The sequence below is a fragment of the Gymnogyps californianus genome, chromosome 6 (genome assembly GCF_018139145.2).
Source record: "Gymnogyps californianus isolate 813 chromosome 6, ASM1813914v2, whole genome shotgun sequence".
NCBI classification, from domain to species: domain Eukaryota; kingdom Metazoa; phylum Chordata; class Aves; order Accipitriformes; family Cathartidae; genus Gymnogyps; species Gymnogyps californianus.
The window spans coordinates 8,421,820-8,449,256 of record NC_059476.1 but is presented as its reverse complement, the minus strand read 5'-3'; the positions used below and the strand labels follow the sequence as shown (position 1 = coordinate 8,449,256).

At 41.2% G+C, this 27,437-nt stretch overlaps 1 protein-coding gene across 4 annotated transcripts in view; it reads right to left on the bottom strand.

Moving 5' to 3' along the window:
• The window catches only part of SHTN1 (shootin 1), a 67,453-nt gene extending 41,418 nt beyond the window's left edge, over positions 1 to 26,035 (bottom strand). For 3 of the 4 annotated variants that reach the window (XM_050899388.1, XM_050899389.1, XM_050899390.1), the window contains exons 1-5: positions 25,969 to 26,035; positions 16,012 to 16,064; positions 8,531 to 8,591; positions 3,879 to 3,973; positions 1,547 to 1,715 (exon numbers count right to left, since the gene is read on the bottom strand). In XM_050899388.1, the coding sequence (XP_050755345.1) occupies positions 1,547 to 1,715; positions 3,879 to 3,973; positions 8,531 to 8,591; positions 16,012 to 16,064; positions 25,969 to 26,026 (436 nt within the window). In that variant the 5' untranslated portion in view covers positions 26,027 to 26,035. Of the gene's footprint in view, positions 1 to 1,546; positions 1,716 to 3,878; positions 3,974 to 8,530; positions 8,592 to 10,146; positions 10,191 to 16,011; positions 16,065 to 25,968 lie in introns of those variants that run through there. The other variant, XM_050899392.1, reaches the window with a different exon arrangement.
• Positions 26,036 to 27,437: the final 1,402 nt, after the last annotated feature.

The window sequence follows — 27,437 nt, the reverse complement described above, 5'->3', positions numbered from 1 at the left end:
GCTAGGGACACAGCCCTAACACTGCCTTTCGGTACATGTTGTCAGATCACTCTGCTACCATACACACACACGCTTCTCTCCAGGCACTGGGATGGAATATCTTCTCCTATAGCAAATGGGATGCCAATGCTTTTAAAATACTCAGCACTTGTAAAAGTAAAGCCATTAACATTTAATAAGGCCAGAGAGAGGAGCAGAAACCAGGAGTTCTAAATCCTTTACAACATGCCACATTTTGTTCTTTAATGAATTCTTCAGCAAGAGAGAAAGCATATACTTCAGAACCTTTCTTGAAATATCTCTTATTTGACCCTGCTACCCTCCTAACCACATTCTCTGATCTGCAGCCAGAGTCTCTGCTCTCTTTAAATGTATCCTTGACATCTTTCTCCAATAAAAGACAGGAGGAACTCCAGAGCCTTATTTCCGATTCAGATGGGTTGCATGGTGTGGATGACACAGTTCTCTGCCTCTTTTCCTACATCTATAGGATGGAAAACTGCTTATTATAGAAGGGTACTATGACATTCTATTTCTTGGGTGGTTTTTTTCGTGAGTTGGCATTTTTTTTTAAGTATTTTTAAAATAGTCGTTCTTTTTTCTCAGTGATAGTTTGTACCACTTCATTGAGGCTGCTGCATTCAAACAGAAGACAATTAACAAGGTCAGGCTGAAAGTTCAGGACAGCTGTACTTAGACATTATTTGCTATTGTAACTTATGGTCAGAAAAAAGAAAGATTTTTGTGGTTTTTTTTTTTTTAAAAAGTGAACCACTTAATTTCTTTCTCTGTCACCAAATGCAGAATGTGGGCATTCCCCTTTTTGGGATACTATGATATAACAACATACAGAATCATGATGACTTCATCACAGAGTTAGACGAGAAAGGAAGACAGATTTTGGATTATAGAAATACAAATTGCCTTTCCAGGAAGGAACCAGAAATTTCTTAATAAAGAAATTTTTATTTCTTTATTTCCAAAAGGAACCAGAAATGTCTTAATAAAGCACAGATTTCTCTTATCAGTGTATTTCCATGTTGCCAAGCCTTACTGTTCTACCCAGTACAACAGTCCCTTTTTAAGTTGCTTGTTTGATAATAGCTCTGGAATATGAATGAAGTTTGTGCATACAAAGGTACGCAGTGGCAACAGAAGTGGAGAGCCCTGTCTTACAAGCTTTGAAATAGTGACATGGCAGTTGAAGCAATACCAAGGTGACCTTGTGCTTCTGCTTAACTCTTACTTTGTTAAGGATCTGAGGAAATAGTTCTTTTACCAATTCAGTAACGTTGAACTCTTAGCTGTGTAGATCCCATTTGCCTATTGCATTGTAACTTACTTTGCAGGCTGTATATCTACCATATACGTTACACAGTATCACTACAAGCCTATCATGTTCTTACAGCCCTTCCTGGAAATCCTTTGATGACCACTCTCAGAAGCATGACTCAGAGCCAGACAGATCTCTGGTCCAAACCAATACTGCCATTCTTTAGACAACTTTTGCCTTGTTTGATGGTGTAGGCTCAGCAACAACACTCACCTTTTATTTGCTGCTGACAATGCACAGAATTGCATGATCCAGAGTTTGCTTCTGTATCTGTGGATGAATCATCCTCATCAATGTTAATCTCTTCAGTGATAATTTCTGGGCCCAGTTTTGCCATATAAAGCATACTAATTCTTTTCAAGGTCTTATTTTCTTTGTTCAGCTGAAAGTCGAGAAGCACAAACAGTAAGAAGCTAGTTAGTCTGTCTTTAAGCTGCTGTGCAAGAAAAAGTCAACTGTTTTTTTTCTCCCTTATCATTAAAAGATCTATCAAACAAAGAAGACAAAGTAACATTAGATTAAATGCTCCATTCAACATTAAAATGGTCTGAAGATGGGAAGCTTGTCCACTTTCTCCTCTGTGGAGGCTTGAATTCAACATGATGCTTCATCCATGCCCTTCTTTCCTCTCTGGTACTTCTGATTAATAAATACCCTGTGTAGGTTCAAATCAAATCAACTATCAAGCTTACTTAATGCCACGCATTCTTTGTGATAGCTGCTTCAGCTCCTTACCCTTAAGCATGTACCACCATCAACAGGAGCCCTAACTGAATGACCTGAAGAAGGGTTTGTGTTCCTGAAAGCTTGTCTGGTTTTGCCAGCTATATCAATTGGTCAAATAAAAAACTTTCACCTCCTCCTATGCCCTTATTTTGCTTATCAACTACAAACACAACTACTATACTCCCAGTCACGACAGAATTACCTCAAAATTCTTCTGAATTATTTTCAATTGTCAGGAATTATTACTGTAGAGTCAACACACATAAGATGAAAGCCGTATCATAAACCAATTCTTTATGGGTCAAATCACAAGTCAGAAACCACTCTGGGTTGGATGCTTAAACACAGTGGATGATACAGAAGAGGTTCTGTAAGGCATCTCCATCTTGATCAAGGTGCCAGGAAAAACTGAACCACAGGGACTGCTGCAAATGTTTCACTCTCACCATTTCTTTCACTGTCCTGCATCTAGACACCCCATGCCAGCAGCTCTCAGCAAGCTCAGCACAGTCTCAGGGGTGTTCAGGCATATGTTGGGGTGATTGCCCACCCACCAGCCAAGCATTCCTTGTATTCAGGTCTAAGAATGAGACTCGATTTTCTACGAATGACGTACAACATGTCAAAGTCTACATGCACTTCAAAGTCCAATATTCACCTTCAAATAAAACACACACTATACAGTTAGGCTGACCCTGAATTTTTACCTGAGCAATCATCTTTGATCCCCGTTTTCCTCAGCTCCCCAACTACAGGAGATTTACTCACGAACTTCCTCATCTCATTCCCAAGAATGAAACTGAGCAAGTGGGAAGGGTGGAGTGAGGAACCTTATATAGTTTAGTCAGCTCACAGCAACAAACAAATCAGCTTTGGCAAAGCAGCCCCATGGGGTAAAGCTAGTCTTTGAACTGCCCCTGTACGTGCATTACAGGAAAAGTGCAGAGAAGAAGAAAAGTTGCATAAATACGTTCATTTTCTTACTTATATGCTGATTGTCTATCTTAGGAATTCTAATATAGTGTCATTATGCAAACAATTAAGTAAATACCTCCAGAAAGTACATTGCTAATGCATCTAAATTAAAGTGATTTCTTGCTAGTGTGATTTTTACCATATCTAAGGATGTACTTTGGGCAGGGGATGGGGAGGGAGGGGAAAAAAAAAAAAAAAAAAAAGAAAAAAAGGCAGTCAGCATTGCTAATGAAATTTGGTTCAAAATTGCTGTAATCCATTTTCTGATGAAGTGGCTCAGATGCATTTTACACAACCAAAAATATATAAGAGAGATAAAAACATTCTTTAATAATAATGCACTTCTGATGAGATGGAATATAGAAAATTACACACTTGCTAAATTCATCAGACTAGACGCAATCAACAGAGCAGTGGAGGTCACCTTTCCTCTGCCCTCGCTTTGCTTTCATAAACAATCACCTGAAATGTAATGCAGTGGTTGACTTTTTCCATTTGATTTAGACACTGAAATGCTCATTACTGTTTTATATCTCACACAGGACAGTTCTAAAACTTGTTTTCCATTTAACCTAAATGCATATAAAAACTAGATATCAAGATGCTGGTCCATGACTTACTGTTCCAAAATAGAAACTAAATTAAAATGGGTATTTTTTTTTCTTTAAAGGCAGGAATTGTATTTTGTGTCTCGCATACGGCTTATAGTTTTTGCCACTTCAAAACAATTTCACAGATCCGCAAGATTATACAAAAACATATATGGGACATCCATACAATCTCAAGTCAAAAAAAAAAAAAAAAAAGAAATCGGATGAAACAGGATCATCATAATTCTTCTTACCTTAGAAGCCAAAGCCTCAGCACTTTCACGGCACGTCTTCTCAATTTCAAGATGGTTCTGAATACAGTTTACTTCCTCAATAACCATGTGAGAAACTAGGGGAAGAGTTTAAAAATTAGTCAGTATTTTCCTGCATTTGACACATGCATCCCATGATCAGAAATATTACATCTTTTTCTGTTAACTTTCTGTGTAAGCATTTCAAATACAGGGAAGCACATACCTACATAATCTCCATGGATAGGAGCTGTTTTTAACATTGAATATTTGGTTCATTGCTTTAAGCAACTCTTTCAAGCCATATCTGCAGCATTAGAGGGGGAAGTGGGGAATTGAGCATAAACTTATGGAAGTAGAAGGCCAGCAGGAGCCTCCCTGACCATCGTCATTCATCATCTTTATTTCATTAAGACTTGAGGCATCAGAGTGAGACTATTAGGATTGTCCCTTAAGATTGCCATCATAATCCTCTTGAAAATTTGATATGCACATCATTTTCAGAAGATTGGAACCTTGATATTTTTAAACAGCAAGATTAACTCAGGTGTGTTACAAAGATTATTTTCACTTTCCAGTCTTCAGGTTTATATGGTATTTTAAGTATTATTACACTTGCTAAACACACTGTACAAGAAGAGCTGCAGGATGGACATATAGCACAGGCCTGGGGCAAGTTTACTAGGAAATGGAGAAAGGAGTTAAGTAACTGAAGCCTCCATATTCACAGTGCCTCCTACAGCACATGCTCCAATGAAGTCAAATCATTACCATGGCACAGTTCCTTCATCTCGTTCTGCCCCATCAGGTTCGAAGCTGCCTGCAGCAGGTGGGATCCATCAGGATTGCATCCATCAGGGTGTAAACTCAACACTGCTTGCACTGCCCGATTTTTGACAACCTCAGCTGAACAACCCAAGTTCTGTATTACTGTATGGCTGTAGTGTCTGAACTGTTTCTTATTTGAAGTCTCTCTGTGCTTGAGCATGCCCTGAAATAAGCACCATGGTCTCACAACCTACCTTCACAGTCCACAACAAAGATTCAGACAGCAGCATGCACACACACAATCTTCCATGAGACCAGGGCTGAGAGTGAGCTGTCTGACTGCATCTGAAATACATGGCTGTGCTACTACATTTGATGTCACAGCTGGAAGAGCAAGAGACACATCTGTCCTTTGCACTATACAGGATCCCTATTACTGCAGTGGGTACACATCACTATGTTGAAGATACGCAATATTCTTAGAGAGACCAAAAAGTTATGGAACAAATCTTATTTTGTAACATAGGATACCAATGCGAGTTAGAAGAAATTTAAAAGCACAGATACATTTTGGCTTGCAATTCCCCTCAACTTCCAGCAGTACATAGGTACTTCACTGGTGTTGAAAGTCTTCTTCTAAGTGACAAGCTTCAAGTCGCACAGGGGATCTGGAGGAAAGCAGAAAACTCAACAATAGTTTCCCATTTCTCAGGCTAGCACCTTGCTCATTCATGCAACTCCTCCTTGGCTCCTGGCACCCTTATCCATCCTAAGCAGCAGCCTGGACTCTAATTCTGCAAGTCATTTCATGGCACAGATTCCTTCTCAGCCCAGTGTCAGGATTTCAATGTGCAGAAAGGACTATTTGCAGCTGAACAATACTTTGGAGCAGGAACAAGGCTGGAAGAATACAGTTTAAATATGGAGGACTTTTTCTAGTATCTCCTTTCATTTTCATGAAGATAAGCTTTAAAACCTAGTGATTTTTATACCACTGGGTAGAAAGTCCCGCTTGCCCTCTTCCAAGACTTTTGCCTAAACACTGAAGAGGGATAATTAAGTCCTCTTTGATATCCAGAGGTCATCTTAATGACTACAAAACAGGACTTTAGAATAGGAAAAAGCAGCCCTTTAACAAGTGTTAATTATGCAGCTTTACAGATACTTAGTCAATATTAACTAACATTTTCGTTAATAACATAGGAAACCAGCAATACATTGGAGTTTGCTGTCAAATCAGTAGCTGCATGCAAGAAACAAGTTCTACAAAACATAAGCAGACAAAAAAAAAAAGCAGGGCAGAGTATTGGAAAATCTTGGTCCAAAAACTATGTTCACATGAAGTCTTCTAACAGCACAGCAACCACACCTCCTCTTTCTTTGGTTGTCTTTTTATTTCCATTTTTTCCGACTTTGGAGAAGTTATGTGCTCCAAGCGTGCCGCACCAGCTGCTACATTTAATTTGAGAAAGCAAAAGCTTCAGGTAGTACATGTTCATATCTCTTCTGTTTTTATTCTACCTGGCTCTGGGAATTTGGAGCAATGAAATGCTTTGGGCAGGATGAGGGAGCCGTGGAGATACAGAGCTGTTCCCATTTTACAGACAGGAATCTAATGGCCTCAAGCAAGGCTAAAGTTAGGAAACAAGGATTGGGCTCGCATGGCAGAACTAGGGATTACTCTTGGTTCATTTAAACTTAATTAACCTGCAATTATGATTAACTCAGGGGAAAAAATCTTTCCAAATTAAATACAAAAAAATATATTATTTCCTAAGTCTGTCCAAAGTTCTTATTATGTCAATATTAAAATTCATAAAGCAGCACTAAGTGGCCTGAAACATCCCTAACCTTGACAGTTTTTTCAGGGGTAATAATAATCCGCAGCAAATGCAGGCCAACCAAAAACCACTTAACTAATTAGTAGTTGCAGTCACCGAGAAAACATGAATCAACACTGTTATTACAAGTGGCACATTTGAGTGGCATCTAATTATGACTTGATGAGCACGATACTTGCATTATCAACATTACTACTGCATCCCATCAGGGACTAAAAGCCGCTGATGGCATTGACTGCGAGAAACTCCCACTCAATGGTACTGCAGCACCCAACAATCTCCTTGGCAGGGGCACCCTCACTAAATGACATGTTAAGCATAATTACTGGTAGACATTGTAAATAAACAGGATTGGAAGTGAAAATTGTACCAAGTGCATAAGACACAATCTGACACATTGGAAGTGGCAGCCTTAATTGAGAGTTTCTTTGACTGCTCAAGATCATTTCAACTGCATTTCTCGGAGGACAGTGATTATAACTGTGGAGACAGACGGCATAATGGTATCAGCACTGCTGACAGAGCAGTGAATTAAATTGTATCTGCTGTTGTGTGAAAGCCTTGATGAGAGGTACAGATCCTTAGTGGTCTTATCATTATAACACAATGGTCATGTTGTCATCAACCTTGCTGGCTCCAATTGAAAAGAAATGATTGTGTGTTGAAGCTTTCCCCCCCACCACCACCTTCTATCTCTTGTGCTCAATAGAACCAATTTTCAGAGAGCTATGAAATCACGCAATAGGGCCTAAAATGCAGCTGCTTGGCATACAAACGGGGCCCCATTAAACTGGAATCACACACAATATGTGTTTATGCCAGGAGAACAAATAGAAGCTGAGTACAGGCCAAGTTTATTCACAGACACAAAGCCAATGTAGCTCTTCATCAATATAATTGCCTTTTATATTGTCGTTTAAATAATGGGGTCTATTATTGCCTTAAAATCCTAATATTCCTGGCATTTTATCACTATGTTTACAAGGTATGTCCTTTAAAAATGTGAAAGGAAGATAAAAGAAACCTATAAAATTTTACAACATCAAATATTACTTCAAATTTTAAGTCTTAACTACTTGACATTTTCTGCCACACTCTGGTATTCCTCGTATCATAACAAAAACAAAACAGGCTGCTGTTTTTTTCCAGAGGAATTAGACTTCTTAGAGAACATTCTCGCCTCACAGAACAGTTATCTAAGATCATTTAAGGCAGTAGATGATTCCTGTTGATTTTAGATTATTTTCCATAATTGTATCATATGAACAATTATAAAATAGAAGTGAGCAAATTCCTCCATTAACAGTCACACAAAAGTATAGACCATATGATTTCCTTCTCCTGCATTAACTTCATCCACATTTCTGATGCTTCGTGGTGCAGTTCACCGTACTGGCACAAACCAGACATAACAGACTACAATCCTATTGTAATTGTCTCTTTTAAGGAGCTATTCCACTAGGATACTTCCACTCCCATTAGATGTGCTTTGTTGCTTCCAGACACCATACAGTTTCAATAGAACCATTACCATAAAAGTGTAAAACTGAATATTGACATTCTCACAGCCCAGACAAGACATAACTTGCTCTAAAAATTATCAAGAGACAGCAGCTCATCCTAAAAACCTTTATTGATGTGTCTATGCTTAAAGTAATTTTATTCCTTCTTCATGAAAAGATTACCATTGCTGATAATAAATAATAATCATCATCATCTCAGCAATAGGGTCAAATCCCACTCAATCCAAGCATATATCATTCCAAAAGTCACTTGCAGAATCCAGGTGAGATAGAGCCACATTTGTACCGCTGTAATTTCACCACTTTGCACCTTAACAACGGCAACCTGCGTCAGAGCATATAAATGCTGTGACAGCAGTTAGTCTGACAATGGTCAAAGTCTCACCAGATTAGCTCCTTAAAACAAGGCTTTGAAGGAGAAACAGCAAGTGGAACCGAATCTCAGCATTCTTAACACTGCTGTAGAGTATGCAGAGCAATGTTCATAACTCTCTATACCAAAAAAATCCCACTATCAGCTTACTTTTCTGAAACTCCTCCAGTTTTTTGACAGCCTCATCTCGTTCTTGCTTGATTTTGTCACACTGTAGAAGAGAAAATTGAAATGAAACACTGATCCCAGTTATCTAATTAGTAGTCAGTTACAACACGCAAAATCAACAAAGATCAGTTGTCAGCACAATAACATACAGAAGCCTATCAAAGCATTGTTTCTTTTTGCTCTCAGTCATGTAAGATTGATGGAAACTATCCACAAAAAATTCATTACCCAGAGTATTTCCTAATCAAACTGGCAAGCTGTACTTGATTTTAGGTTCCAATTCAGAGCTACTCTGAAAATATTTTAGAAGAGCCATGTTATCCAAAACCGATACAAACAGTCATCCATGTTCCACACAACAGTAAAAGCAATACTTTTCATGTCAAGAATATGCTTTAAGTCTAGTTTCTTTAACACAAATAGACTTGGAAAAGAGGCCTATATTTCTATACCTACCATGTGCAAGGAAAACCTCAAAGCCAATAAACAGGGACATGTTGTTCAGTTTCATAACATCAAGAGCAAAGCTTCGGCCTTGAAGAGGGGAGGACATTCATTTTCATACTTTGAGGATTTCCCATCACCCCAGTTTTATTAATTTTGGGGTTAATGCTAATACTACACAGGGCTGCAATCACTGATCTTATGATGGAAAGGTTTCTTCAAAGAGAAATAATAAAACAGACGTTAAATAGACTTCTCTAAGAAAACCCCTATCTATAAGCAAATGAAAACTCAAAGAAATGAGTAAACTTCACAAGAGACACAGTCAGTGATTAACCACACTGTGAAAAACACATGACCCGGGGGGAAGTATGACTGGCACACAACGTGTCTTACACACATGGCATACCAGACATCCTTCCTCACATGCGGCTGTGTATGTTCACAGTAATAAATCAACGTAAGACCATGAGTAACTTCTGGAAGAGACCTGTATGACTGAGCTCCTCACAGTGTAACTGCAATTATAAGGATACCAGTCATTGGAACAGAACTGGGAAAAAAACCTGAAATGATTTTGCTCGATTTTCAATTTTTCCACATGAGGACCCACTTTGAGTTAGCTGGGAAAGGAGCCTGCTGTTAAGTAACAAGAAGGGGGAGAGCCCAATTCAAAGGCAGCCAAATTCAAGAGAGCCCTTCTATCAGCTCCGGAGGACCTTGGATGAGGCCCAAAGAAGGATCTGCTCTTGGGCAAGGAGAGGATGCCACTGGTGTCGCCTTAGGGGTGGCCTCCACGCAGGCTTTGGAAGCCACCGCTGATGGCTATCTGTGGGAGCAAAAGAAGCTGCACTCAACAAGCAATCTCTCTTCTTGTGGCACTGGGGTGATGAGGCAAGGGACAGTGGCTGAGTAGGGGGAACAGGTCAGTCACCAGCTGCTGTAAAGGTCTGTGAAACAAGGCAGAGCTGCAGAAGGAGCAAGACGTGCTGAGCAAGCGGTGCCGGACGAGGACTCACCATTTCATCTGGCCCTGTTAACAAAGAAGCTGTTTAGAGAATCTTGCACAGGAGAGGTGGGGAAGGGAAATCTGTGCATGAATCTTGCTGCTTGCTGCCCTCCCTCTCAGTTTCCTCAGCAAAAATTTGCCTTACCTTACTGGCAGAAGTGCAGTCTAAGAACAGAAGGCAGTAAAAGACGCAGAAGGAAAGTATTTCTGATTGTTCCTGCAGAGCACAGCTCTGCTGCGAAAGGGAGATCAGCGTGAGCTGCTGCCTCTTCGTATTTTACAAGAGAGACACTGTAACCACACTGGCATACTTCACCCACGGATTTTTCTGCACGCTGTAAGCTTTCAGCCCACTGCACATTAAGCGAGCAAGCGCTTTTACTGCTCAGTTTAAAAACCAGGAAGATCAGCGTTTTAAGGATCGGATCTGTTGCCTGTGGAAGTCAACGGGACACTTTCCTACTGATGGAAACCTTGATGTTGAGGATGCAGTACACCCCCTATCCCAATGGTAGGAAAAACTCCTTTTGAAATCCTCCAGCAACATGCTATAAGGCATAACAGCTTTCCCTGTGCAGCAAAAGGGGAAGTTAAATGACCTATTCCACTTCACCTTGACTGAAATTTGCAGAGCGCACTCCATTTGGACCACGGCAAGCTGACTATTCTCCTGATAGCTACGCATGTTTCTCTGGACAATCAGGGTCTGTAGGTTTGGGTCTCTGCAGAGCAATTCCTGCTCCCAGTTGCAGCTTTCTGAATATTTTCCTTTCGCTGCTACAGTGCTTCAGAATGAAAAAGCAGGAAGAAAAGGAGAACCGGAGATTGTTGCCCTTGCTGAAACGATCAATGGAAAGCACTTTGCCTTTTGTCTTGCAATCAGACCCGTGCAAGCAGAGCTGTTACAAGTCCTACCAAAAAAAACGCTAGTTTATCTCCAATTTAGCTAAGAATTAGAAAAAGTTGAGATTGTCTTTAACTATTTGTACTGTTTCAAACTGGAAAGTTACGCAAACAAAATATTCCTATAAAGTAATTAAGTTTCATAATAAAAAACATTGTCACCCCTTAAAATAAATTGACCTTACCTTTAAAACAGGAAAGTTTAAAAATATCAAAATTTAGAAGTGTTAGCTGCTCTCAAAAAGCTGCACAGAAGCATTCAAAATTCACAACCACCTCACTTTTCAAAAAAGCAACTTGAGGCATATACAGCCTTGTTAATTGACAAGAATATCACTAATCCTAAATGTTAAAAGGCAAATAGCATAACATTACTATAAAATCTACTGTTCACTTTTCACATTCAAGCACACACAACTGTTGAGGAGAAACAGCTTTCAAGTATTTACTAAGTCTCCCCTTGTCAGTATTAACAGATAGCTCCATACTCGAGTACCCTCAAATAAAAAAAAAAAAGTCAATAACTCCTGGATTGTCAGTCAATTTTCTGTTTTTAACTTTATTTTGTTAAGAACTCCAGCTTCTCTGCAGAGGAAAATAAGCATTTATACCATTTTATTTACTATTTTTAATCTAATATTTATAGCATGATTAACCCAATAAAAAAAACAAATGCAGTAGACAATGTTCCCATTCCAGTCCTGAACTAGCTGTAGGAGTCAACGATAATTTCTTGGCAATAAAAAGACATTGCATCTGTATTTTTAGAAACAAATTAACAGTTCGGTTTCCAAAATACATTTTGTGAGTAACTCCTTAGAATTCTTCATCTTTGCAGGAGCAAGTTCAGGAGCTTTGCCGATCCCACTCAATTTCAGATTTTTGCCTTCTAGGTACACAAGATACGAGGCAACACTTTCATTTCTAGCACGGAGAACTGATATGCTGACTACTTACAAGTAAGTCACATACACGTCAAAGATTGGTGTTCAAACCAAATACTGCACATATAGCGAGGTGAATAGCAGTACATGAACTTGGCCTGTACTCGGAACTAGCACAATACCAGGATAGTACCATGCCATCACGGGAACCTGACACTACAATGTCATGTTGGGAATTCGATGCACACAACCACCTGGAAGCCTGTGGATACACAGTCTCTGCACACCCACTCCCACCACCCTAATGACTCTCTGCCACTAATTCCAGGGAGGCCTGGGTTTCTTGCCTATTCTCTTCTAACAGGCTTCTTTTTTGCCAACTATTTTGCACATAAGCTCCTACTGACTTCAGTAAAAGGCCTTCAAAGGGCAAAAACAACAAGGAGATTGTTCAGTCCAAATATTAAGATGCAAGAAGTTCACGTAGTAGCCATATGGTCAATTAAGCCATTGCTAAGCAACACAAGATGCATTATTTCCCATTTACACAGACTGAAATTTATGCAGATTTAATGCTTGTTCTAAAATTTTCAGTTTGGTCTAGTGCTCAAAAGTATCCTATGACATTTGCTATACTCTACTTACAGAAAGAATGAGCATGTCATCAGGGCAGAATCCCTTCTCTGTTCCCATTTGGTGACAAAACATATAATCCACTCTATACATGTGCTTTAACAGAGCAAACACCATGAATGATGTATCAGAGATACAGTGTTACACCTACTGTTTTGGAAAGCTGTCTTGCTTTTTTTTTCCCTACTGGCAGCATGACAAAACACTGTCAAAACCAGTGTTCAGAGTCATTTCTGGCTGATTAGCAAGTAGTCAAATATTTATTCATGATCTGACTCTGAATACGTCAGAACTGCATATTAAGTTATCTACATTTGTGTGCAACTGAACATTAGTTATCTGTTTTTTGGGGACTGGTATGTATGTTTAGTCGGCTACTTCAATTGAAAGGATGACCTAAGAGAAGTAATCTGCCAATGTCATTTTTGCTCCAGTTTTTGAAAGTATTTAAAAATACCAATAAAAAAAACGCCTGCACCAATTTTGTCAGAGACCCCACCGGAGGTCTCCAAATTGGCAGTTTAGCAAGGCAATGAGGAAGAGACACTGCAGATGAAAGATCTTGTATTTTGCTCCTGAATTTTCATGGTTATTAGCATCCTTTTAAGCATCAGTGCTTTGAACAAAGTAACCTACGTAAAAGTCAATTTACTTTCTAATCTTAAGAAAAAATATGGAACAAAGAGCATAAATTTTCAAAAAATTAAAATTACATCTTATTTGAAGTTAGCTGCCCGTTATCCACCAAGTTCCATGTTTCTAATATAAACTAGGATCATTTCCCCATGACACAGCTCATCTTTCAGAGCGATACAAGTGTAGTGGTGACTTAGAAAAAAATTCCACCGAGTGCATCGAAAGCACATACATACAGACCGCTATTTAACTCCTGTGTGGTACTTTCCACAAATAGTCTGCACATCGTCTTCTAAAAAAAATTAATTTTTTCTTGTCTTCCTCCTATCGACACAATTCTGTGACCACAATTGATACAGAGGAAGCCGTATGCTTACACTCATACTGACAGACAGTGGCAGAAACTGGAACAGAAGTCACCCACAACTTCCCAGACCCACAGGCAGATAGCCTGTGCTATACTTCCTCCAATACCAGGTTTGATCCTGCAAAGCATAAATTAAGATAGAAAGCTAGAGAGATGCTAACGAGCTTTCAGGACTACCCAGCCCTGCAATAACAAAAGGAATAGTTTCTTCCAGTATTGGCAGTGTAAGTAAACATAACCATGAACTCTGTATCAGTAGATTCTATTTTTTTGCAGAAGAAATGCACTTAGGGCCTCACACTTAACCACTTGAGTCCAAGCACTTAAACAATTAAGCAGGACTGCTTACACAAGCACAACAGTTTGCAGGATGGAGGTTCTTGGATGGAGAATACTTGCATAACAACTGAAAATCCTCCAACCCTGAGCACGTGCTTAACTAATTTGCCCAACTGGGGATATAATCCCCATGTGCAGAGGGTTGGAGGATTTTCAGTTGTTATGCAAGTATTCTGAAAAACATCATACCAGTCTTCAGAAGAAACACACAGCAGTGGCCAGAGATATGCAGTTATAAGAAAGAAGTCTTGTGAGAGAGAGGAGCAAGGAAGAAAGAAGAGCAGAATGTAAGAAACAACCTCAGAGCATCTCATTTCATCTCAATTTTGGTGACAAAATTTTTCATTGGAATTGCCTTTGAAGAAAAAAATTTTCTAAATGAAAATACAGCTCAAGAAAAGCCGCCTCATTCCCCGCCCCAACTCCTCAACCTAAACAAAGCTTTGTTGAAGAAACACCAAAGCTAGCAGGACTTGGGTTCAGAGCAAAGCTGGGGAGCCCATTTTTCATGCAGTGGGCAGTCCTGGTGTGGAACTCCTCACATGTGATGGAAGCCAACAATCAGCACAGGCTTGGGGGGGACATGACAAGTTCAGGGAAGAGAGCTGTGGAGGGCAGAACGCACTGAAACCACATGCAGCTGAGGAAGTCCCCAGGCTGCAAGTGGTTTGGAGACTAGAAGAGTACTCTCTGGAGGTGTTATACATGCTCCTACACTCCTCCCTCTCTGCTGCTGTCAGAGACAGGATACTGGGCTAGATGGACTCTTGGTCTAACTCAGTTTCATTCTCCTTTTCTTCTGAGCACTAAGAGGTGAACTGCCACAGCCTTCCAAACAGCAAAAACAGAGGACAGATTTCCTGGGATATCTGAGGCTCTGGTGTAGGACAGCAGAACAGGAATGCAGCAACAAGCACAGTAAAAAAGACAAGGAGGTCAGTGGGTAGGAGGGAGTGAAGCACAATATGCTGAGCTCAGTGGAAATACACATAATCATTGCTGAAGTAATTGAAGCGTAATGTGAAGATAAGCTTCAAGTTTTCTTTAATAATGAAAAAATAGTTAAGGACAATGTCTTCCCAACACAGCCTTGAATTGCAACATTTATAACAACTGGACTAAAAGTGACCCTTCGGAAATGACTTCACAAAAAGCTAAATTAAACCTACATGCCTTGGCAGCTAACAGGGTTTTGAAAACTAACATGTTTCTTGCATCTTCAGCTCACCAATACTGGAGAAAGGCGAAGTTTCTGTTTACAATACAGTGTAGCACTGACTCCTCTGCCTTCCTCACTACCTAAAACTGATAAGAGGCTTTTAGTGGCCACAGTTTCTTTTGGCAGATATCTGCTAAAAACCTTTTGCACATTGACATGGATTTATGCAACGCAACACTGCCATCAAATCTCTCTCAGAGTTCTCTGTTCCCATTGGCTTCCTCGCAGAAAGCAGGCGTGCTGAATGAACAAGAGTCCTGAGTGGGAAGAGATACCTTATCAAATGTGCTTAATTTTACTCCTAGAAAGACAGCTCATCGTAATTACAATGAACAATCTAGAAAGCGGTTATTATTGCTTACTCCGGTATCTACGAACATTAAAAAATGAAGCCTGCGGTAATGTATGAAGTTCAGCCCATACATTCAAAGCTTCTTTTCAAGTTGGACAGGCACACAGATTTCACAGAAGGATGTGTGATATGCTGCAAATTCATTTTATGCTGCAGTACCATTCTGCAAGTTCAGATAAGACATCTTGCTCTCCTATTAAAAATTGGGTTAGGTTTTTTTGGGGGGGGAGCGAGACTTTACCTTCAGAAATCATATTCCTACATTCTGAATTTTCAGAAGGGCTGGGTGAGGGGAGTTGTTCTATTTTCTTTTCAGTAAGTCCCACTGTGCAAATCAAGTTGTAATAAAACAAGGTTTAGATCCAAGACAAACAAGTTTTCCTAAGAATATCTAAACACTTGAGTAGGTCTATGCTTACATTGTAATCATAGGCAAACTGGCTATAGCAGCAATAATTTAAAAAAATATAGATATATATATATTTATAGCAACTTTTCTGGAGTGGGACAGCTAGAATAGCTGCTGGGAGTTGCCGTCATTGCTCCTTAATACATATAGGTACAAGTAATGTAAGTGATCAGCTGAGCTCACAAAAGCAGACAACAACCTGCCATAGCCAATAAGGTATCCTGATATTTAGCATTTGGTATTAAAGAAATAATCAATAGATACAAACCTCCTCTTTCGTTTTCTTATTTTCTGCTCTAAGCTCTTCATACTCGCCAATAGCTACACAAGGAAAAAAAAAAGAAAAGTTAATATTGCAGCACGTCCTTTACCCAAATTAGTTCCCCATTTCATTCATTTTAAAGCTCTTCTGGGTACCTACACAGACTTCTTAAATAGCATGGGTCATAAACTTCATTAATAGCCTATGGATGAACTGGAAATCCTTCTAGAATTGAAGTAATTGGAAAGTGTCTGAAAAAGATGGTGGCTCCCAAAACAATCAATTTTTGATCAATGGAGAGTTAAACAATTTCATTGATTGAGTTCAAAAATTACAAGGTGAATGTACTGGCTTGCAGTCACACACTGGCTCAGGTTACAGATCAATGCTAGAAAGCATGGTTAATGCAATGCTGTTACACATATGTACCTCTAGAATAGCTAGACACCTTTATTTATTTATTTATTAACATTTTCTTCCAACAAGAGTCCTATGAGAGATTTTTTTCTTTAAACTCCACAGTGGAGACATGAAAAGATTGTATGATTTACCCAAGATCACACAAGAACTCAGCTGCAGGGATCAGCAGGGAAGGGATCAACCTCCAGGATGCTGGAGGTCCATTGTTTCAAACCAGTAAATAACATACAGAAACAATTGATCCGTTACCAATTAAACTTCCAGTTTACTGTGTATTTTTGTGCACCCTCCTTAAACCTTTTATTTTACTACCTTAGGGATGTGCCATTGTTGCCACAACTTCCCAATTCTATTGTTCTTTCAGTGTGTCCCATGTGGGCTGTTTGGCCTTCGAGACCATAGAAATTTTATTGTCGCTAGAAAGAAGCTGAATACACCTCCAAACCTTAGTCAAACCAACCTTGCTAGAAAGGAACACTATTTAGTCTTCAAGATGCATACTGCAAGAATAAAACAAGAGGGCTGTTGACATCACTATGCATCTTATTCCAGCCTCTTGGTATCTCCTCAAATTTTTTCTTGTACCTAAGAGAAGCTATGCTAGCATACAGGTTTTATTTCAAGCCAACAATTAAAACTGGATAAAGGGTATGAATATATAGTTTTCAGCTGATGATAGCAGAGGTGTTGGAGTTTCATCTTAAACTTAACATGTCTTACCCTACATCTGAAGGCACGAACATGTAGAGGCTGGTAGATTAGCCACCTGAAAACCTACTAGCCCTTTCTAGCTTTAGATAGTTAAACTTTTTCAAACAAGAAGCTCTTACAAATAAAGTTACCCTTTACACTGTTGTGATATCCCTCTTCTCCCCCCTCCCCACCATTTCAAAATCTGTTGAAATAAAACTAATTCAACTCACTCCTGAAAGCTAGGTCCACAGCATCACTGTTCTGCTTGCCTTCAGCATGGTTATTACTCTTAGGAGCAGCACAGAAGTATCTGATGTAAAAAAACTCAAATTATCCTAATTCCTCTTTTCTCCAAGATCACTTCATTTTAGAGATGCAGGACTGAGGTACATGAAGTCTGGGACACGGATAGCAGTATTAGCTCCTGGGCTAGTAACTCAAAACACAGGACTCTGCTCCTTGTGGGCCCTGACCAGCTATGGGGAAATGGCAAGACCTTGCTGACTATATTAACTAGAAAGGGAAATGGAGGAATGCTAGAAATCTCTTAGCCAGAATCTCAGCTCTGCTGTGACCAGCAAGTGTTGAAAAATTTCCAGGGCTCTCAAAGAAAAAAAGTTAAATAAAACCACTGAAAACAAAGTCACAGTCCGCATGCAAACTCACACGAAATCCGATAATGTAAACAGATGGAAAAAATCCTCGCTCCTGCTCATCCAAGTAAAAAGGTATATCTAAAGGGTGGAATGAACAAAACCAGGTTTCTTAAAAACGTGCCCTGCATCCCCCCACCAGTAAAACCAAGGTCTCCCATCCATCCCTTTACTTTGTCCCCACTTCTCCTTACCTACCCCTGAGACCCCTGCCCACCTCCCATACTCAAGAAGCATAAAAAAACAACAGGTAGATGAACAGGGAAGAAACCACGCTTATGTAGTTGCTCTAAGGGAGAGCACCTAAAGTGAAACAACATACTCCTACACAGGAACGCAAAAGCTATGCCTCTTGATCACTGTGCCGTTTCTAAGCCATATCCCTGTTCCCTTTAGGAAAACAAGGGAAGAGATTTCTAGCATCCAGATACAAGAGAAGGAATGAAAACTGTATCAACATATACAATTCAAGCTTCTTCACACTTGAAAAGCACTAGTGTTTGCTCGCCTTTAAGGCAAACTCATACTTGCTATTCAATACTTTATAAATGACTGAAAAATGTAAATATAGATTTGCCCCACCCTTGACAGCTCTCCTCACATGCTCCGTGAATCGAGAACTCTGAATCATCAGCCCTTAAGGCACGGATACAAGAACAAGTTACCAAAAAACAAGGATATGAACTTACACAATGCTCCAGCAATCCCCAGTAAGAGCTCACCTGTGTGAGACTGGGAATTAAACTGCCTGCTCAGGGTAGCCCTTCCCTCTTTTACTGCAAATGGTAATTCATGGCACGTTTGTTGTGGAATGCAAACACAAAATCATCAGCTACTTCATGCTGCACTCACACAGCAACTTTCTTCAGTGCCTTTTTACCATGCCCATCTCCTTACTGTCATTGCAAAACTATTAGTTCTTCCTTGAATACAGCTAATGCATAGTAAGGATCTGATATCTTAAAATAAGATTGTTCTTTGTGGATAGCGACCTCTAGATGATGCTCCCATACAGATCCCATCATTCAGCTTTCCAGGTATGGATTTATTAAACACTAAATCTAACGAAGAAACTGCTGTTTTTATCAGGCCTGGAAACAGAAATAATAACTTAAAAATGACTACACACATTTTCTGCTGTATATCAGATTCTGTGCAAAGGCAGAAGATGAAAGTTGGTGGATTTTTTCTTTTTTTTTTTTTAACATTGGGTGGGGTTATTGGGAAGTTTTTATACAAAGTTTTTCAAGTGTTTTATGTACAATGAAGTTTTGAGGCCATCAAAAAAAAGTGAAGAGTATACATAACCTTCACTGAAGCACTACATGGCATAAAGGTGACAATGATCTCTTTGCTTTAAACTATCCTAGAACAATTAATACCAGCAGCACTAGGCAACACTTTACATGTTCCAAATCTCATATAGATTATTTAGCCTTAAAACCCTCTTTGGTAGATTAGGAGATATCATTATCACTCATTTATAGATTGACAAGCAATAAATCCTGTTGTGCGAGGACTTCCCTAAACCTTCTCTGAGAGACAGGACTATTTTTTCTCCTTAACCTATGAAGGTGCTCACACAATATACATGACAACGGCACCTGGGCATCTCAAAACTTCGTACATCTCACCTTGACTCATTCAGATTATGCTATACACAATCTACCCTGGAAGAAAGATATCTCTTTCCAATAAATTAGTGGTGACTGAAACAAACAAGTGAAGATGCTTTACTAAAGGTGTTGCTAAAATTCCAGAACTATACATCATTTTCTCAAAGAATCAATATTGTAGCATATATTGATAGTAAAATGCCTATGTTGTACTCATTAGCCTCCAGTGAATCCTGAAGAACTATAATAAATACGTATGAGAGACCTCTTGAGACACTGTCGTTGTCTGACGCTAACTTAAGTTTATCCTTAATAGAATTATTCCTGATATACAGCAGTATTATATAAACAATTTATCAGGATACAAATCACATTTCTTTGCTTCAGGCTATCTTCATGCATTATGAGGGCAACACTACAACTTCACTTCAAGACTAAGGAAAGAAAAAAGCTAGAAAAAGGAGAAAAGAACAGAATATTTTCAGCTATAGCTCTTAACCCACCCAAAACATTCCCAGCCAACCCTGCTCTTATTGTAAAACAGTCAAACCACAAAATAGCCAACATGAGTGAACACAGCATGCTCCTTCATAACATGACCATGCTCATTCACCAGCTACTCACTCCACAGCTCAGCTCGCCAGAAGGGACTGTCCTGTCAACATGTATCAATGCACTTTATCCATATTAAATTAAGCAGGTAACTTGTATACAGAAGCTCCTTTAATTATATCTTAGTCTTTTCATTTTCAGTTGTGAACCTGTGTCTCCTGAACCTGGATTTGCTAACAGAAGATACATACTATCTAAATTAGATGGTTTATATATTAGATACTTATTATGGCTAAAAAGCACTTATTAGTAAAACAAGGTCATAAGAGTAAAAGTATATAATGACTATAATTCATAGTGAACAACAGAAAAGACACCTTCATTTACACAGTGTGGTGGTGAGACTCTTCCTACTTTTTTTTATTAAAAAATTCATCAACTCCTTTTCTAAAGCTGTATATTAAAAAATACAAATTAAAAAAACAACCTTAAAAATGCTACATGCATATACATTGTAAACCAGGGTGGCCTTCAAGTAGACTGAGAGCTCTTCCATGCCAAATCAATGAGTAATGCCACTTCAGCATTTCAAACCTACTTATTTAATCAAAAAGTAAGTACAGCTGTCAAAGGAAGCAAGTGTCATTCTGCTATTTATTCTTCTAGACTACGGACCAAGCATGTCTTTGCTGGTACAGGCAAGCAAAAGAGCTTACAGTGCACGAAGTCCTTCGCTCCAGATGAAACAAGCTATCCTAATGAAGAAGTCGTTTTTTGTTGGTAGAAGTAAACCAACACCTGGCTTTTTGCATGTTCAGATATATCATTAGAGATAATTACCCTGACAGCAACACTGCACCAGAAGCTTCAATGGGACTGCTGCCACCACCCTCCTCATCCCAGCATACCTGGAAGGGTCAGGCCAAGTCTGTTGTACAAACCATCTCTCAAACAGCAACAGTCTCCCTACAAGGGCAGCATGTACAAGACCTGTGAATTGTTGTCAAGAGTATAAAGAAAAGTCAAAAGGGCTCAGTTTTTCTCTTGTTCCCAGTTTTAGGCTCAAAGATCCCTTCTGCTAAACCCAGGCTATCTCTATTCCAACAGGACACGCTGTGGCATTGGCAGCACCAGCCACAGGCAAACTACTTCTAACTGATGCCTGGGCAGCATTTTTAACATCTCCTGGGCCTCCATGAAAGACAGATGGAGCTGAGGAACAAGTGCTTATGGGCTTGTGTAAAGGTGAATGTACGTGATGGCATTATACCCGTTACTTTACAATGACTCCAAATCTTGAGTCAAAATATATAAACCTACTATGAGGCTTAAAGCTTACATGGCCAAACCAAGCTTTTGGTCCCATATCAGTTGCACTAGCTGATACCTACAAGGTTCAATTACCAAACAGTTCTTAAAAAAATAAACAAATAAAAGTCATGTGTGTAAGTATAAAAAGGTAAGTGTTAAGTACAAATACTGTAAGTCAGATCCTGTGTCTGCGTTCCCACATGCTTTGATTATACTCACATCTGTAAAAGTGCGTACAAAGAATTTTTTTTAATGAGACCGCAAGTTTGCATCCTGCAATCTTACAGCTTCCTGGAAACTGGACAGGGAAATTAAACATACCATAGCCTGATAAAGCCAAACCACTCAGCTCACACCAAAAGATTTGCCTTCACAAGTTTCTGAAAAACAGATATGGTTCAACAAAAGAAACTGAAGTGGGAAACACTTTTAAACTCTAATAAATGAAGAAAACATTCAAGCAGGATGGGTTCTGCTGGGGAATGATGACTGCTGTGTATGAACACCCGCATACACAGGTACATGGGGGGAAAAAAAATAACCTATAGAGCTACCAATGGGAATGCAGCAGCCAACAAGATATCCTACCCTAAACAAAGGAATTCCTCTGGCCATAAAAATTACCCCTCTGCCACAAAGAAGAATAAATTTGTCAAATCACATTAAGAGCCTGTCAATAGTGCATACTTAAAAAGTACTACTCTGAGATATTTATGCCAGATTGGCAGTCTGCCCTTTAGAAGATACACGGTATTCCCTTACTCAAAGTTTCTGGCACTTTTATTTTTTTAAAGAGATCAAACAGATCTTTTTAAAAAAAAAAAAAAAAATCATACAGAGCCACAGTGCTTGGGACTAGAGACTGGAAGTCATCATACTTCATTAAATCCAGCCAACAAACACAGAGCAAGATAAGACCTTTAAAACTCATGAAGAAAATTCAGGCAATATGAACATGTTTAGTATATATGTAGTTAACAGTAGTTGTTAACCACTGTAATTTAGCAAAGTGACCAGAAATGTGACTATGACAGTGGCCGCTGAAGTGTAATTTTACCCAGTTTGTAATTCCAGACGTTTTGGTCGCTGACTCCTGTTTTCAACTGAACAAAGAAGTGACCACAGTAGAAGATGACTGTGTCTTTAAAAGCAAAGTACCTGCAGTGCCAATAAAACCAAAGACAAACAAGGCAATCTTCCAGGCAGGTAACCAACTGCTGTTATGATGCAGCTGTTAGTCAGTTTGCTACAGTTCCTCAGGTTCTACAACCAACCATTAATAATGCAACATTTTGCCCACTTGATTTTGTTTTGTTTCAATTTTAAGTCTTACCCGTAGGAATTATAAGGGCCAGTTGAACAGAAATTGCATTGCTGGAAACAGCACAGTTAGGTAATACTAATATTCATAGCAGATCCGCTTTATCTAACCAAGGCATCTCAGAAAGCTCTTCACAGGATTAAAACTCAAACAACACTTTTAAGTCCTAAATATCATCAATACAGAGATCATGTTTCTTCATGATGCTCACCTTAAACTTGGTAATGGAGCAAGCTGAAGAATGATCAGGATCAGGTATCTGAGTCTAACACACAGGACTTGGAAAATTCAGCATGGGTGAGAGATAAGCATATCTTGCACACAGACAGCTTCAGCGTCCTTGTCGCCATTCAGAGCTCTGCCAAACAGCCAAGTGAATTTGCCCAGACACCAGTCAGCGTCACAGCTGTCACTGAGAATTGAGCAGGCAGCTACAAAACACCTGCCTCAGGTTCAATCTAGTGACCTTGTTTAGGAAAAGTATAAGCAGTAGTTGAAACGTGACAGCAATCAGCCACGTACGCTGCTATTTGCCCTCCCCTCTACCTTTCACATCACTTCTCAGCCAGTTTAGTTACCTGGTGTCAAGCAAGTTTCTCAAGACTAGAAAAACACATCCTGAAAAAGAAACCAAACAAGGGCTACTGAACGAATGTTCTCTGAAACCCCTCCAAATCAATGGGTGTTTTTCAGAAATCTGACTACAGACCATAATGTTACAGTAATCCGAAGCCATGTGCCACTTTGAATGCAATAAAGATAAGACAAGATAAGTATGTACACCCATTACCCAAATATTGAGAGACAGTAGATCCTTCCACCAACTGCATTCACTTCCAAAGTAATACTGTTATCTACACCTGGAAGCAGTAAAGAGGAAAAATTAAGAGACTTTTTTTTCCTCCTCTTTTCATGCTGCCTCTGTTTAACAGAGTATCCTAAAATTACTGGAGGAAAGTTGTTAGTATCTAAAATAGTCTTGTTTTGCTATCAATAAGAATGGAGGGGAAACTATATATTCAAACTTACAGTATATAAAGAGGAAGCAAATTTGCTTACCTACAGTAACAATATTTAGGTCATTACTGTTAGGATAATTTTATGCATCTCATTACCTCTTCACCACTTGGACTCTTTACTTTGGGCACCTCAGACTTGTCAGTTAACATAATTTAACCACTAATTTAACTACGGTGTGCTACCATAATTTTGCATTGTTTCAGATGCAAAACAGCATATAGAAGAGTACTTGCAAAAGTCTTCCACTGGGTAACTTTTTGCCCATATAAAACAACTTTCTCACCAGCCATACAATTACAAAAACATGTTAGCCTCACAACAATGTACTACAACTCCTACATTTGGGGACAAACATCCACCAAGACCGTGGCCTTACAGGACACGGTCTGCTGAGTACAGTTTCTGTTTCCAGCTTAAGTGAATCTGGGACAACCAGTCCTCAAGTTACAGTAACTTTCCCTTCACTAATTCCTGCAGTCCCGTAAAATTTCATCAGACAGTAAAGAATACTCAGCCTACTGGAGCAGAAGACTTTCAGACATCGGAACAGAAGCCCCAATCTAACCAATTTCAAGAGGCTAGAATTTCTCTAAAGAATAACCCAAACTTGCCTTTTTTGCAACTGATTATTGTCATTTTAGCAACTGTCCTTTTGGCACAGACAACTCCTCTGGAGCCAACAGTACTGGAGGGAAGCAGTCAGTCAGCAAAAAACCAGATTTTTAGCCTCATTTTTTGGTCCCGTATTATCAAAACACACGGCTATAAGATTATCATGAATTTTACACCCATTGAAATCCTTGTAAGTCAGAATCTACCCAGTGCAGCTGGTAATCATGAATTTACAATGCTGAGTATACAGGAACAACCAAAAAAAGAAGTGCCAAAGCAGGTCATAAATAGTTCATAAATATCCAGCTGAAATTTGGCTAAGAAATGCTATACAGCAAAGGTGACCGAGCACACTTCTGGTCAGAATGAATGACAGAAAAGGGGCACTGATCACACCCCTGTAATGTCACTCTTTTACACAACTTTGTCCAACAGGTCCTTTCCAAACAGCTCCTCCCAGGCTTGTGGGAGACCAGTAGAACGCAGCTGTGGGAATTACCAGCTGCGAATTACAGCGTTGGTACTCTGCACCTACTGCGCATGAAGCTGTGAGACAGGAGGTACACCGATCACTTGATGCATGCTGACAAGCAGATGCCTACAATTCAAACAGCTGGTAATGCTGGTTCTTCAAATGTTGCCTACCTACTTAACCAAGGTAGAAACTTTGCTGGACCAACCTGATTTGGGGATAGACTGACAAAGGAAGTTAAAAAATGGGCTACCTTTTGAGCATCCAAGTTCTTTTCCACGCCCCTTCTTGCAGAAGATGAAATTTTAGTTTCCTAGCCAAACCACGCACTCATGAAGTTGAACATGTACAAAGCTCAAGCACTGGACTGTTCTACAAAAGCACCGAGAGTGATTCACACGGGGAACCAAACCAGCCCAGGACAAGCACTTCCTTTCATTTTACTGGAACTACAAAGGCTCTACAGAAAATTACTGCATATCAGGGCGAGCCCCGAGCTATCAGCGGGAAGTTTGCACGCTGATGGAGAGTGGGACAGAGAGTGTTTGATGGGTTGAGTTAGTATTGGATCCTGCAATGCAGAGCGGGACACGACGCCAGGTTAGGCGCAGCCAAGCACTCCACGTGAAACTCTGCTCCACAGAGAGACAGCAAGGAGAATGGACTTTCACCCCCTGGAACCGGCCAGACATCCGGGCTCACCGGTACCACCGACCGGGGGAGCAACACCAGCCGTTAGCCGTGCACCCATTACCAGCATGCGGGCTAGACCGCACGCCGGACAGCAAGGTCCAGGTTGACAGCAGCGACCGCCCATATGCTACGGTGCCTCAGCCTCCTGCCCTCACCCCAACCCGCCATCGGCCACCGCGTCGCCCATGCTCACCCAGCTTCAGCCGAGAGCACCTGCAGGGAGGCGAGGCAGCTGGGACGGGCACCGACAAGGGGAATAGCCAAAACGTTTCACTCCCCCGATTTATTTTTCTTAAGGCTTTTTTTTTTTTCCTCTGCGTGGACAGAGAAAAGGGCCTGGGAACAAGAGGGGACCTGATCGCCGGGCCGGGGGACGCCCAAGGCCGCAGCTGCCCGCCGCCCCCGCCCCGGCGCAGGCCGCGCCCGCCCTGACGCGCCCCGTCCCCCCACGCCGCCAGGCGCGGAGCCCTCGCCTCACGCCGCCTCACTCCGCCCCGCGGCGGCCGCGCTCCCGCCGGCCGAGCTCGGGCCCGCGGCGGCGGCGGGGGAGCCGCTCTCCCCAGCGCCGGAGGAGGCGGCGACGGCGCCGCCCGCCCCTACCTTGGTCCTTCAGGCTGGCGAGGAGCTCCAGCTGCTTCTCCTCGTCGGAGCTGTTCATCCTGCCCCGCCGCCGCCGCCGGCCAGCGGCTGCCCCGCTCCGCCCCGCTTAGCGCGGCTTTACCTGGCAGCCGGCGGGCGGCGGCGGCCGGAGCCCCGGGGCGCGGCGGGCGCGGCGAGCGGCCCGCCCGCTCTGCACATGCCCAGACTCCCGCGGCGCCCCAGTGAGCATGTGCGAGGGTGCGGGCACGGCGGCACCCCAGCCCGCGGGCAGGCACCGGCTGACAGGATTACACGCAGCCCGCACACACGCGGGCTCAGGGCTCCTGTTCCCCCCCCTTCCCGCTCCCCAGGCCGGGGAGGGCCGCGGAGGGCTGCTCTGGTTGTTAACGAGGGCGTAGGAGGGAAAAAAGCCCACCGACAGGCCACCGGTCAGAGGAGACGCGTGTCCTCGTAACCCCGTTTGTGTGGTCGGCCTGCTAGCCGCCCTCATGCAGGCACCAGGCCGTGAATGCCCTTCCCTCCAGACCCCGGGCAGGGGTCTCCCACAGGGTCCCCCGTGAGCCGGGAAGAAGCCCTCCCCACACTGCTGCAGGTGCGTGCATTTTTAGTAAACCCTTTTGCACGATTTGCGTAGGGCAGCTTTCCACTTGGGATCCGTGCACTGCCCAGAGGAGCGGTGGGAGGACATAAAACCGCTGAGTACCGTGGTATGAAGCAAGCTAAAAGGTTTTAAAAAAAAAAAGAATTGGAGGGTTGCATTATTGTTTGTGAGGCTCCAAGGGAAACAACTGCATGCCAGTTACAGTGTCCAGCACTTAATCGCAACTTTGGAACAACATGAGAGCGGAGGGCTTTGACAGGGACCCCGCTGTGTTCATCTCAGAAGAACACAGTTCTTCTCTCTGCTGTTCTCTGATAATCCCTGTGTGAAAAAGGAGGGGATCCAGTGATGATCTCTGTATTAAAATGGTTGCCTTACCCGGCTTATCCCAAGGCTGACACTGAGTGCACTGCAGAATTTGTTTCTGCCTCTGTTTTCTGCTGAGCTTCAGTAGCAGTCAGCTGGGTGGCAACTATCTTCAGATTTGCATGGGCAAAGGTACAATTCGTATACCTCCCGCCCTCCTTCTTTGGCAAACCTTCATTGTTCACCGTGGCAGGAGGGTCAGAAAACACAGCATTTGCCAGAGATGTGGCAACATTAGTTAGAGATATCTGGGAAGGAAAGGAAAAAGACCTCAACACAAAGAGTTGCTCAGTCCTCCTGCCTCCTTCCTCCCAGACTGCATCCTCTAGTCTTCTCGGCTTGACCTAGTAAACCTGTAAAACATGAAGAGACTCCATATTGATGCTTTACAGCATTATCTGTCCTAGAGGTAGTTAATAACACGTGTAGCATCCTGGAAAGAGGCCAGGAGATCCATGTGAGCTATACTGGTGTCTCATAAGCATGATACGCTCATGTAAGG